Below are 15,000 nucleotides of genomic sequence, written 5' to 3'. Positions count from 1 at the left end.
CCTGCCCTAATAATAATAATAATAATGATGATGATGATGATGATGATCTGTTCTACTAAAGGTACAAGGCCTGAAATTTTGGGGAAGGTGACTAGTTGATTACATGAACCCCAGTGTTCCACTGGTATTTAATTTGTCAACCCTGGAAGGATGCGAGGCAAAGTAGACCCCAAAGGAATTTGAACTCAGAATGTAAAGATGGACAAAATACAACTAAGCATTTTGCCCAGCAGCCTAACAATTCTGCCAGCACACCGCCTTAATAACAACAATAAGTACAAAAATGATAATAATAATAATAATAATAATAATAATAATAATAATAATAATAATAGTGATATTAATAATAATAGTAATAATAATAATGTGTTTCTAATTTAGGCACAAAGCCAGCAATTTTGTTGGGGTGGAATTAGTTGATTAATTATATTGTTATGGAATCAGAAAGGATGAAAGGCAAAGTTGACCTTGGCAGGATTTGAACTCAAAATACAAAGAAATGGAAATACGGATGCTCTACCGATTCAATTCTGCATATTTCTATTCTCTGTATTTCTTTCCCCACTCACTTTCTCTCTCCTCCTCCTCCTCCTTTTCTGCCACTTCATCTTATTTTTCCTCTTCTTTTTCTTCTTCATCGTCTCCTCTATTACCTTCGTTATCATCATTAAACAACCTTTATTTCTCCTCCTCATCATCGTCATTGTTGTCCTCCTTCTGCGCTGAACCACTATGATATTTTGGGTCATTGATTGACGAGGAAAACTCAGCTGCGAACATTTCGTGCATTGTCTCTTCTTCTAAATTTCCCGTCTGATAAGTTTTTGGCCAGTTTCCCATTTGCTATGCTTTCATCTAACTTTTTCTCCTTGTGTTCTTTCTGTTCAATCCTTGATATATACACACACACACACACACACACACACACACACACACATACACATATATATATATATATATATATATGCGTGTGTGTGTCTGTGTGTGTGTATAGATACATATATATACATATACATATATACATATATATATGTATGTATGTATATTTGTATGTATGTGGGGGCATGCTTGCATGCACGTTTGTGTATGTGTGTGTGTGTAAGCACATGACAGTATCTTTGTGTGTGTGTGTGTGTGTGTGTGTGTGTGTTTACGTAGCTGTATGATCCTCAATATTTAGCTTAGAAAAACAGAATTGATGGGCGGAAGCGGTGTCCCCGTGTCAGCGGTGTATGTGGGGATCAAATCAGTGTCACTGTTCAGCATGCTGGTCATGGTCATGCTGAGAAACTCATCGTTGCCCAGGCCCTCCGTGTTCTGTACCACTGCAAAGAGACAAAAAACGAGAAAGACATGAATATTCCTTTCTACTCTAGGCACGAGGCCTGAAAAATTTGGGGGAGTGGGCGGGGAGTCAATTAGATCGACCCCAATGCGCAACTGATACTTAATTTATCGATCCCTGAAAGGATGAAAGGCAAAGTCGACCTCAGCAGGATTTGAACTCAGAACGTAAAGACAGACGAAATACTGCTAAGCATTTCGCCCGCCATGCTAACGATTCTGCCAGCATGCCGCCTTAAAGCAGCACCAAATATTCTTTTCTTCTCTAGGTACAAGATCCGAAAATTTTGGAGAGTGGAGCCAGTCGATTAGATCGACCCCAGTGTGCAACTGCTACTTAATTTATCGACCCTGAAAGGATAAAAAGATAAAGTCTACCTTGGTGGAATTTGAACTAAGATCGTAAAGATAGACGAAATACCACTAAGCATTTCGCCTGGCGTGCTAACGTTTCTGCCAGCTCGCCATCTTGGAGAGAACATGAATATTATATAAAACTGATGCTTTGGGGGTGGGGTTTGTTCAGAAGAAGAGAACATTGTTTTTGTTTCTTTTATATATCCGTCCGTCCGTCCATTCATCCGTCCGTCCGCCCGTCCGTCCGTCCACCTGTCCGTCCGTCTGTCCAACCATTCACTCATCTGTCCGTCCGTCCGTCCGTCCGTCCGCCCATCCGTCCGTCCGTCCGTCCATCCGTCCGTCCATTCATCCATCAGCCCTTCCGCCTATCTGTCCGTGCGTTCATCCATCAATTTGCCCACCCACCCATCTATCCGTCCGTACGTCCGTACGTACCTCCCTCCCTCCATCCATCCATCCATCCATCCATCCATCCATCCATCCATCCATCCATCTGCCATCCGCCCATCTGTCCGTCGTTCATCCGTCCGTCCGTCCAGAGCTAATATCGATTTCTAGCATTGATACAAGACCACATGCATCTACAATAGGAAGGTTATTATCGATTAACTCGACCTCAGTAATTGACTGATATTATCAATAAAAATCGACTCCGCCGAGATAAAAGGCGATGTTGACCTCAGCAAGGTTTGAACTCAGAACCTAAAGAGGCATAACCAAACACACCAATGCATTTTCTCCAACGCTCTACCGATTCTACAGATCCACTGTCACGTCTTGACATTAAATGCACTTAGATCGTAAAATACGGAAAAATGGCCAAAAGCAGATGCATTGAGACACATGAATATTAGAGAAAGCGAGAACGAAGGTACACAGCTAAACACACACACACGCACACACACACACACACACACACACACACATACATAAGAGCATCTGCTTCGAAACATCCGGTTTCTGTATCCAGATTACAAATTTACATTTATGCCAAAAATAACTGGTGTGTTTGGTTTTATGATTAAATGCCGAATTGACTGATTAACTTGCATTTCCTAAGAAAGGAAATCAAACAATTAAATCACTCATTACATATACAATCTGCAAGTGGAACAGTAAAAATATGCAAGACTTTTCACAAAACATTGTTTTGTTTTGTTATATGCATTTCAACGATAAAGCTTCGTATCGTTGTTAGAAACCAGCTTCTTCAGAGGAAGAATTTTAAATAATCAAAACAATTAAAAACAGAAGAGAACGCACGCACGCACACACACACACACACACACACACACACACACACACACGTGTGTGTGTGTGTGTGTTTATACCTTTAGAGGTGGGATAATATAGCGTTGTCTTACCTGGGTGTCTTGTATTGTGGCAAGTAACTGGAGAAGCGCTGGCATAGAGATGAGAGTTATCTTCTTTAGATCTGTACAAAGGTTTATCCAAGATATTGAGTGGGTCGTTAAGTTCTGTGGATGAATAGTGTGACGTTACAGACCCTCGATGTTGGATAACGGGAACATGTTCAACCAACGGCTTACTTACTTGCTGGTGTTGGTTATAGTTGGACGAACTGTAATAATCTGCAAATACAATCATCAACATTTATTAGATATTAGTCGAAACGGTCAATTAATTAATGGAGGAGATGTCTCACAAGTGCTTCATGGCCCACAGGGACCAGATTGGGGCTACGTAGAGATGACTTACTTTTTATTAAACTTGGGGGCCCCCTGTTAGGATGTTCCTGCAAGTTGTACTTGGCAAACATTTTTCTTGTATTAGAAACAGCAATCTCAGATTTTCTTGTATTAGAAACAGCAATCTCAAATTTTCAAATACCTTGTTTGCGCAATTTGAGAAATAAGGAACTCTTTAAGCCTTTTGTTACCATATTTTTGTTGAAGAACACTGTCTTTGTTTCAATTAATTCAAAAAGTAAGGAAGAATTTTGTAAAATGACTTTTGTCGTTATTGATCTGGTGTTCGGACGAAAGGTTTTAGTTTAGATAATTTAAGAACAGGAAGTTTATATCATAGAACCAAGAGCGGTTTCCGGTGGATTGGGATCAAAAGAGCAACCTGGAAGAATCATTGACGGAGATGGGTGGGGGTCAATTCTCAAATATTCAAATGGATTTTGCTATAGATAAATATAAATATATGCTTACCAGAAGTGGAATATGCCGATTGCTGAGGAAAATTTGGATTTATCTGAACAACATTGAATGCACTTCCACTCTGATTATGCATTGGCGACTGGATGTAACCGTTTTGATTGGCTGGAATTGCTGTGTACGAGGAAACACCTGGCGAGCCATAGTAATTATCTGTGCACGGGTATTGGTGGTGTGTTTGCGACAAAGATTCCGTTGCATAAGGGTAGTTACAGGGTATGTCCAGCTTTTCTGTTTGTTTGGTTGGGTAGGAAGTTGCAGTAGGGGAATAGTGGTGAGATGACCGGAAGACCGTAGGGCTGCAATATGGTCCCGTGTTGTAGTTGTTCAGATATGTGTTGCTATGAGAATTATACTGGTTGTCATGGTGATTGGCTGGGTAAATAAAAAATAACAAAAAATATTACTTTAAGATTTGATTTCAAAAATTATTATCATCATCATCATCATCATCATCATCATTATTATTATTATTATTATTATTATTATTATTATTATTATTATTATTATTATTATGAAGGCGGCGAGCTGGCAGAAACGTTAACTAGCTGGACGTAAAGTTTAGCGGCATTTCATCCGTCTTTACGTTTTGAGTTCAAATTCTGTCGGAGTCGACTTTACCTTTCATCCTTTCGGGGTTGATAAAGTAAGTACCAGTTGAATACTGGGGTCGATGTAATCGACTTAACCCCTCCGCATGAACGACTGGCCTTGTGCCAAAATTTGAAACCATTATTATTATCATTATTGAAGCGGTGGGCTGGCAGAACCGTTAGCACGCTGGACAAAATGCTTAGCGGCATTTCGTCCGTCCTTACGATCTGAGCTCAAATTTCATTCACCGATGTTGACTTTGCCTCTCATCCTATCGGAATCGATAAAGTAAGTACCTGTTGAACACAGAGTTGGATGGGGATGTAAACAAACGAACATTGTTTGTCACACGGGGTAGGAGAAGACAATTAGACAGATAGACAGACACACACACATACACGAACTTCTCCACACGAAAGGTTTCTATAGAGCTTCCGTCCACCAAATTCATTTACAAGGCATCGGTCGGCCCGGGGCTAAAGTAGAAGACCCTTGCCTAAGGTGCCACACGGTGGGACTGAACCATTAACCAGGTGGTTACAAAGCAAACGTCTTAACCACACACCCATGCCTATGCCTAGATCTGTAATCTAATTCCACAAATGATTTATTTCTTCATCAAACGACTCCCAATTACCTAGTTAATTAGCAGGAATATATTACAGTAAATTATTTCATCAATCCACAGAGAATGGCGATGAAGGCAAAGTGAGTCTCGGTCGGACTTTGAAGAGTACCCAGACGTTGAATATGGTACTTACGATAATAATATGTTGAGGGTGCGGCTGGCATCGAGGGAGGCGTGGTACCGGTGCATGGAATGTGATTGGTTGGCGGATTGATAACACTTGGTCTGAGTGAGATTCTTGGAGACATTGGCGGTGTAGCCACATGACCTCCACCGTTTAAAGCCTGTAAGTACAAACAAAGACAACAGTTTGATAAAAATCTCCAAACTGAGAAGGAAATTTCAAAATAAAATGTATATATGTATATATATATATATATATATATATATATATATATATATATATATATATTGGGTATATATCAATACATGTATTCATAGATGAGTATGTATGTTTATATGCATATATATATATATATATATATATATATATATATATATATATATATATATATATATATATATATATATACAAAAAATAACAACAGACGAGGACAGGTGGTGTAAATAACAAAAGTATATATTAGTATGACGCTCGGGAATACGGAAAGTCTTTGACGTTTCGAGCTACGCTCTTCAACAGAAAGAATACGGAGACAAGGAGAAAAACACGGAGAAGGGTGAGAGAGTAAGAGTGTAGAGAGTAGGAGAGTAAGAGTGTAGAGAGTAAGGTAAAAAAGGATGATAAAGGAGGTTTACAAAAGTGGAAAAGTTATATATATATATATATGTATATTTATATGCATGTGTGTGTGTGTGTGTGTGTGTACAAATATATACATGTTTACATAAATAAGATATAGATGGACAGTTACTTGTGTCATGGCGTTTAAATCATTCAAATGGTTGGACATAGAATATGGTTCCCTGATGTCGGAAGCGGACATGCTCTCAAAAGAATCGATGTCATTGATTTGATCGGTCATATCCAAAAATCGCTGTTCCTGTTTGATCGAAGAGAAGTGCTTCGGGGTGCTGACGCTTCGGTTGGCAAGAAAGCAGGTACCCGGGGCGTTGGACGAGAAATTCTGCCGGACACCTTTGTCATCTGTGAAATAAAGAATTATAATATAAGAATACATCATCATCATCATCATCATCATCATCATCATCATCATCATCATCATCATCATCATCATCATCATCATCATTGTCGCCGTTTTTATTATTATTATTATTATTATTATTATTATTATTATTATTATTATTATTATACAAGAAGGCCTCTAGGGATGATCGAGAAACACCACTGTTGGAGACATCCCTGAAACCCCAAGAGCAAGTGCCCTCTCCAATTCCCTTTCTCCGACTTACAGGCCTACACATAGAGAGGTACCATCTACTCTTGCCATTTTCGCAACTTTCACTCACCTTTCAATAAACTCACCCGAGGACTGCACTTCCCTCTCCACACTCACTTTCCTTTTCAAGTGAAACTTGAAAAAGTCAATGAGAGCTCTACCAAAGAGGAATGCATCTGTTCTCACGCCGTCCAGCCTTGTCCACCAAACAACCTCTTTCGCCACAACCACCAGGCAAAGGAGAACTGCCTTCCCTGCCCGATAGTACGACCGGCTTCCTTCAGTTTCCGCCTACCAATCCACTCACAAGTCTGCCCGAGGCTACTGTAGAAGACTTATCTAAAGTGCCATGCAGGGGGATTGAACCCGGAACCATGAGGTTGGGAAGCAAACTTCTTACCACAGAGCTACGCCAAGGCCTATGTATGCACATAGTAAATCATGAGTGTATACGGCAGCCGATCAGGTCAAGAATTATCGCAGACAAATAATTTGCTGAGCGGAATATGGAAAACAGTCAGAGAAAAATATTTTTTACTTGTAAAATATAAAGTATTTGTTCCTTTTAAATTCGTTTCGCGATGTGATAAAATATTCCCAGACGTTTTGGACCAAATTCTTTCTGCTGTTATATACGAATGATGTAGACATATTAATAAATTATATTTATGAAAGAAGTGTTGGAGTAGGTTCTAGAGCTTGATGTAGTGACAAAACAGACTTGATATATGTCTATATATTGTGCTATCAAGTGCAGTACAAGTGCTATAAAATTGAATTATGAAGTGGTCCGGGTGTGCTTTAAAGTAGTTTAAGTTGCTACTTAATTTAATTTCTTGAGTCTAATTTGGCTAATTGCTGCTCAAGACGAATATAAACTGTCTGTGAGTTTATTGACCAAAATATTCTATAAAGCTTTTAATTTGGTTAAGTACTGGCTCGATTCGCTTGACTGAAAATCTTCAAGGCGGTACCCCAGTATGGCCGCAGTCTAATGATTGAAACAAGTCAGAATATAAGATTAAGATATGGAACTCTTCTGATTGTTGGCACTGATTTGTTTCGGTTGTTGAACCGTTCCCATTTCTCTCAGACCTGACAGTTGCAGTTTCCGAGTTGTTGCTGATGTTGTTTAACCCTAGGTTAATCCTGATCGAGCAGATTTATGATCAAGTCGTTCAAATAGCAACAGTTCTGTCTTCTTTATGGCTTTTTATGGTATTAGGCTAGGATTTGAGGGAGGTTTCTTTGCTATTTCTAACTGCAACTAAAAAAGGGGAGCTTAGAGTCATGCCGACTCATAAGGGCCAGTTTCCTCGTTTCGTGGTGTATATATTCCCCATCTGGATGAGACACCAGTTCGTCGAAGGGTTACTCCTTTTTGCCAGTTGAGTAGACTGAGGCAACATGAAATGAAGTGTGTGTATTCTTTTTTCTTTTATTCTTTTACTTGTTTCAGTCATTTGACTGCGGCCATGCTGGAGCACCGCCTTTAGTCGAACAAATCGACCCCAGGACTTGTTCTTTGTAAGCCTAGTACTTATTCTATCGGTCTCTTTTTGCCAAACCGCTAAGTTACGGGGACGTAGACACCAACATCGGTTGTCAAGCGATGGTGAGAGGACAAGCACAGACACACAAATACACACATATGCACGCGCGCGCGCACACACACATATGTACAACGGGCTTCTTTCAGTTTCCGTCTACCAAATTCACTCACAAGACTTTGGTCGGCTCGGGACTATAGTAGAAGACACTTGCTCAAGTTACCACGCAGTGGAACTGAACCCGAAACGATATGGTTGGGAAGCAAGCCTCTTACCACAAAGCCACTCCTGCGCCTATGTATGTATATATATATATATATATATATATATATATATATATATATATATATATATATATATATATATATATATATATATGTATGGGCGCGCATACATACATATATCCATGCATGCATACACAAACATATACGCACTCAGGGAAGAATGTCATGCAATATATTAAAAAGAATTAAAAGATTATGACTCACAAAAAAAAAAAAAATCAACTAAAGGAGAGAAACCTTCCCAGACAAGAGTGAAAGCTTAACCCCCGGGTACATTTAGGGTACACTCACGAATCTGACAACTTCCACCCCGATCATGTTATAATAAAAGGAAGTTCTCAGAAAAAAATAAGACATTCTAACAAACATATTAATCAACTAACATTGACCACAACAGGCACGAAACCATTGAACACAGAAAAAAGGAAAACAAAAAACAAAAACAAACCAGAACAAAACAAAACAAACAAAGACAATTCCCCTACAGCAACAGATTTTGGGGGTGGTGCAGTCCTTTTATAACTTCAAGATAACGAATGATACGGGTGGGTGTTTAGGGTAGGTGCGATTAAATAACTAGTGTCATAAATTATAGCCTAAAGCTGTTTCATTGTCCGAAACCCGATGTCAGTTCGGTATGAACAAATTGAAGCTCTTCCTCCATTGTATTCTGTCCTTCATAACTAAAGACATATTGAAGAGATTAAACTCCATAAAGACATATTCAAACCACACCCTCTCACCCTCTCCTCTCCTCTCCTCTCCTTGCTCGGTAGTTTTTTACTCTCACACAAAACAACACTTCATTACATAAATACGCTACACTTGTTTTCCAGTTATAAAACAAGCCCCTATAGTTTTCTCATTACAGTAAACCTTAATCCTTCCTATCAGTTCATTAAGCTCACTCACACTCATCCACCACATTCTATTTTTACATTAATTTTAATTAATTTAGGGTTACGCAATGACATTTTCCTCTTACAACGGATATAATTTAAACTCCATATTTCCCGGCGTTAAGGGCGCCGCGTCTTCTTACCAAACATTACAGATTTCATGCGACAGATTTAGCCTCAGCCCAGAGTTATCTACGGTGAAACCTCCCACATCTCTCTACTGTAGATTGGTAGAATCGCTAGAAAATCAGAAATAAAAAAAGCCTTCTGCTATTTAGTTACGGACACTTACGTTCCGAGTTCAAATTTCGTCGTCACCAACTTTGAAATTCCATCATTCTTGCGGTCGATAAAATAACGTACCGATTCAAAGACTGCGAACGATTTTAGCGTCTGTACTCATTATCCTAATAAATTCTATAAATTCTAAGACTTTGACTCTGTCAGGAATCAGTATTAATGTAGAACCATTGTTAGTTTGCAGATAGAATTTGATATAAATATGCAATTGCTCATGATCATTCAAGCTATTGTAAGGTCCTATCGTTTGTTCTATGGAACATAAATCAATATTATCAGGCATATAAAAACATTAAAAAAAGAAACGATACTACAGTCACCATCACTTCTTGTAAAACCACCACCACCACTACTACAACCACAACCATTACTAACTTGCAGCAATTTTTTGAACAAATATTTGAAATTCAAATGATGCGTCATAATTTATGTGAGTGAAATATTTCCCAATGCAATATGGATGATTACATTTGCATATGTCTGACAGGAAGACATATCACTGTTTCTGACATGAAAGAACTTTGTATGAATTTTACATAGACATAAATATATCTGTAAACAAGACAATTTACATTATATTATATTTTATTAAAAGGTGCGTTAAAACGATATTTTTCTCCCGTTATATTATCATTAAAATCAATTGCCGATCATTAAGGAGTTAACAATTCCCTGTTAAATAAAATAAAATACAGGTTTAGAGCAGGATAAAGTAAAATTACTTTATTGACGTTTGTATTTATCTAATGTATGTTTAAAAACACCGGTAACTGCTAACCGAATGTAAAATGCTAACATATTTCAGGCTATTTCTCCTGCTTAGTGGCTATTATTTGAGTTCAGTTTAGTTATCAAAGGTTAAATTTTTATATCAACCACCAGAAGAAGATAATGACTTAAGGCTAATAAAAGCAATGGAGGTCTTTTAAGGTTTCTTGGTTTCTATGATAGATTAGTAATAAAAATCAAATATAAGTTTAGTATTAATATACTTCGGTAAAAAAAAGCCAAGCTAACTATGTTTAATTCAGTTTTCCTGCCTGCCTTTAACTATGGCCATGGATGTTAGGTGATGACCGAAAGAGTACGATCGTGAAATGAGCGGCCGATATGGGGTTCCTCTGAAGGGTCTCTGGAATAATGTTACTCGATAGGATGGTAGCTCAGAGATTAAGGAGTCTCTACAAATCGAGTCATCGAGTCGCTACTTCTCCGCATTGAGAAGTCATAACTCCAGCACTACGGACATGGGATTAGAATTTCGCAGGAAATAGTCGCAAGACGGATTCTTCAAGCTGATCGAACAGACAGGAGACCTAGAACCAGATGGATGGATATTATCCATCGTCTCAGTTGGTAACACTTAGGAATCCAACAGGAAAAGTCTAATAACAATTGCTTCTATTAGTACCTTACAGAGGAGGTCACTGAGGACACTACCCCCACGACCCTTCCAAGAATAGTGGGAGAAGAAGATGGATAGAAGGATGGATATATCGCTATTGTTATAAGAAACTATAATGGAAAATTATTCTGCTATTATGGTAAATTATAATGGTAAATCTTCAAAAATATTATTTAAAATGTAGATAATAATATACAAACTTGAAGAATGATAGGGAAGAATGCCCCAAACCCAGGGACACGTGTTACATAGTAAAACATAGTAGAGTGAGCACACATCCCGGAGAGGAAACCCCACCCAGGGTTATCTGTTGCTTAAAAATAGTATAGTAAAGCGAGCAATAACAGTTGATATTATACGGAAAGTCAGTGCATTAATGACGTAATTCTCTGGTAAGTCTTCAGAATGAAGAACAATAATTGAGCGGCTGAGTTGACGTACCTAATACAGTGACCCCCCACCAAATTGTTTAAATCCAAAAAAAATTATACCCGTAACGAAGAGAAAATTCTTAGTGCTAACGATGGTGTTTGTCAAAAAAGAGAGGGGAGACAATTTCAAATTCAAAATTGATTTAAAATGTACTTAATCAATGAAACTTTTATCACATCAAATCATATAAAGACTGTTAAGTACGAGTGATACAATGCTTAGCTGAGAAGGTTTAATTAAACCGAAACATGGCTGGAGTTATACTTTTATCACAGATAAAACTCAATTTCTACTGCAAGTTCCAATTCAATATTATTTTATCAATTTAAATTTCGGAGTTGCTTCCCTTCCCTTTCATGCTCAGAATTCATCAGTAAGTTTAATACTTTTAATTAATTAAACATTTTTATTTTGCTTTCAACATTCTGTATGTTAGCGTCCACATCACAACATCGTCTTTACTATGTCTTCTTGAAGGATGTTTGCCATGCTGGAATTAGAAAAACGGTTGTTAGTAGAAGATATAGAAACAAAACAATCTTTTACCTGCGTTCATGTGTTTGTCTAGAATCAGTTGAAGCTCGGAGGATTTTTCCTCGTACATCTGAGACTCCACAGCCAAGAGGACATACTCATCCATTAACATACGGATGAGGTGAACAGAAGCTGCAGTGAAGAAGATCGTTTGATGTAGATAGGGAGAAAAAGACAGAGAAAGAAATAAGAGATACATTTATAAGAGAAGGATAAATAGAGAGATACATAAATATATACATACATAATTACGTACACACACACAGACATATGTATACACACGTAAGAAATAATTAATAGGAGCAGTAATTAATCTTGCCATCATATAATGAAGTCGGAGAAAGAATTCGATAACACTCACCAAAACTTTGCGCGTTACTTAGAGTTAAGTTGTGCATGACCCGAGCTCCAAAGAAAGACCATTTTAAAAGGAATTCTTGAGCACGTTTTTTAAACGACCGTCCGTTTTGCTTGCTTGGCTAAAGTATATTTTAGGAAAAAAGAAACAAAAAAAGAAGAAAATAATCAAAAAAAATTTAATTGACATCTTTCAACAAATTAACAAATGTTTTATCAAAAGGATAGAAATATAGAAACCAATTTCATTTTGATGTTTTTCGTGAATCGAAATACGGGGATAATATATCTGGGGAGCATTTATTTAGTTCCCTCTTCTTCGAACAATTTGTGTCCGGAACGATGAAAGACAGGTCACATCTATCTATCTATCTATCTATCTATCTATCTATCTATCTGTCTGTCTGTCTGTCTGTCTGTCTGTCTGTCTGTCTGTCTGTCTGTCTGTCTGTTTGTCTGTCTGTCTGTCTCTGTCTGTCTGTCTGTCTCTGTCTGCCTGTCTGTCTGCCAGCCTGCCTGCCTGCCTGTCCGTCTGCCTGTCTGTCTGCCTGCCTGCCAAAATTTGAAATCAATATTCCTCTTATTTTCGTTTCTCTTTTCTTATTTCTTTTACTCTATCGTCTTTTCCTTTCTTTTTCCTCACTTTCTTCTCTATTTCGATTTCATCTGCTTTTTTTTCTACATTTCTCTTCATTTCTCTGCATTTTCTCCACTTTTTCTTCCATTATTTTACTTTCAAAACTTTCCATTTTTGTAATTCTTCCGTTCATCCATTTCATATTTTCGTTTTATTGTTTTTTAACAAACTAAATATCTTAATCACTTTTAACCACAATAACTAAGCTCCCCCCCCCCAACCCATCATCAAAATATTAAAAAAATATTGACCTATACTTCGTTCGCCATCACTTCACAATTCTTCAGATTCCGATCACCAATCAAAATAGTAATCTTTCTTGATTCTGTTATAAAGTCTTCAATTATAATTTAACCAATCAAAATTTAGCTGAGGCAGAGGTGGGAGGGGGAGGGGCACATGTGAACTTACCTTAACAACTTTATGCTCCACCACGGCATCAAGCCACTCTGTGAATGCCTCAACTGTCGCTTGTTTCCTCAACAGTTCTTTAAATTCTTGTAGAACTGAAAGAGACAGAATCATCCTCAATATTTATATAATGATCTTGATTTGTCCAAAATATATCATCCGATAGTTAAAAAGAATATAATATATCGATCTGTTAACTCATCTGGTTAATTATAATTCTTGTAATTATAATTACATAAGTAGCGACCATCTTAATTAATTGCTTATCACTTAGTATTTGTCTGTTAGTTTGGTTGGAGAAGACGGATTAGGAAACAGTGAGTTTGAGAGAGAGAAAGAGAGAGAGAGAGAGAGAGAGAGAGAGAGAGAGAGAGGAGAAAAAGAGAGAGGGAAGGGTGAAAGAGAGGGAGAAGAGGGAGAAAGAGAGAGAGAAGGCGAGAAAGAAGGTGTGGGAAAGGGCAAGAAGGAGAGTGAGAGAGGTGTGGGTGAGAGCAAGAAGGAGAGAGGGGGAAGTAGTATAACCAGCAGAATTAAGCCCAGTATATAACTGGTATGTATGTATGATATCAATGAAATAGCAGTGAGAAATAAAGATGAATTAGATAGAATTTGATGCGAGGCACCAGAAACTGTAAACAGCTAAAACCAATTCTTTGTTATTTGCGTCTATCCAAATCACCGAATCACCCTTGCAGGCATAATACAATACAATTATCAAAAAATCAGTAAAAATAATTTAGCTGAAGAAGTTTTGATGATCTAAATCAGGAATTTTATCTTTTAAAAATAGAATAAAATCTAACTCAGTCTGAAGGTGCCAGTAAATTTGGTTGCCTGGAGGAGAGAATAATCATTTTTGGATACAATTCTTTATGGTCCTTACTTTCCGTCGAAAAACTTGTTTCTGAAGCTTCACATTTATCCCGCCCCTTCCCTCAACCATGTTTATTGACACCTCCAAACTCTCTTAAGGAATTTCTAGATGACACTAAATATCTTTTTATTACCGCTTTCATCAGCCTTTTCGGCGTCTAAATGTTACTATTAAAAATGAAGTAGATCCTTTATTACAAAAGCTGATAACAACATTAAGTTATTCTCCGATATGCTTCATCCATAGTAGCAGTGTTACTGAACTTCGAAACTTCTTTCTTATTTCTTCTCTGTTTCTGTTCTCGACAAAGAGCTACACTGTCCAAAGCATTAAACTCACCACCGGTTTCTCCTTCAGCTTAAAAATTAATTACTTTATACACATGCTAATTTTTGTTGGTTTTCTTTCAGGGATTTGTTTTGGAATATCATTATCCCGTTGACGTAAATATTACCACCGAATTACACCGGATTGAACTCGGAATATTATCAAATAATTTAGAACGTAGAGCCCTACTTCTTAACTCCAAAATTACTCGGATTATATAAACAAACATAATAAAAAGGGTAACAGCATTATAAATATAGTCTAACGAAGCCAAAATATGTTTCATAAAATTCAGTTGTTGTTTTCATTTAGCCACAGGTCAGGTCTGATCAAGCAGACCTGTAATCAAAGGCATTTTAACTGTGGCCACCCCGTCTGAACTTTTTCACGCATATATTTCTAGGACTATATTATCCAATATGTCTTTTATCTATCTTTTTAAAAAACGAAGGTTATGGGTTGAGAAAGATTTGGTTGCTATTTGTATCAGGGCGAGTGGCCACACAAAGGCCCCCTT

General features: G+C 37.6%; 1 protein-coding gene across 1 annotated transcript in view; it reads right to left on the bottom strand.

Moving 5' to 3' along the window:
* Positions 1 to 1,070: 1,070 nt before the first annotated feature.
* LOC106869153 (DNA-binding protein RFX6) overlaps positions 1,071 to 15,000 on the bottom strand; it is a 110,733-nt gene continuing 96,803 nt past the window's right edge. The window contains exons 13-20 of the mRNA XM_089363511.1: positions 13,283 to 13,377; positions 12,239 to 12,356; positions 11,890 to 12,009; positions 5,988 to 6,220; positions 5,246 to 5,396; positions 3,885 to 4,265; positions 3,069 to 3,296; positions 1,071 to 1,325 (exon numbers count right to left, since the gene is read on the bottom strand). Coding sequence (XP_089219637.1) covers positions 1,177 to 1,325; positions 3,069 to 3,296; positions 3,885 to 4,265; positions 5,246 to 5,396; positions 5,988 to 6,220; positions 11,890 to 12,009; positions 12,239 to 12,356; positions 13,283 to 13,377 — 1,475 coding nt within the window. The 3' untranslated portion in view covers positions 1,071 to 1,176. The remainder of the gene's footprint in view (positions 1,326 to 3,068; positions 3,297 to 3,884; positions 4,266 to 5,245; positions 5,397 to 5,987; positions 6,221 to 11,889; positions 12,010 to 12,238; positions 12,357 to 13,282; positions 13,378 to 15,000) is intronic.

This window comes from Octopus bimaculoides, chromosome 15 (assembly GCF_046866305.1).
Source record: "Octopus bimaculoides isolate indiv1 chromosome 15, ASM4686630v1, whole genome shotgun sequence".
NCBI classification, from domain to species: Eukaryota; Metazoa; Mollusca; class Cephalopoda; order Octopoda; family Octopodidae; genus Octopus; species Octopus bimaculoides.
The sequence above is the reverse complement of the archived record's forward strand: the minus strand, read 5'-3'. Positions and strand labels throughout refer to the sequence as shown.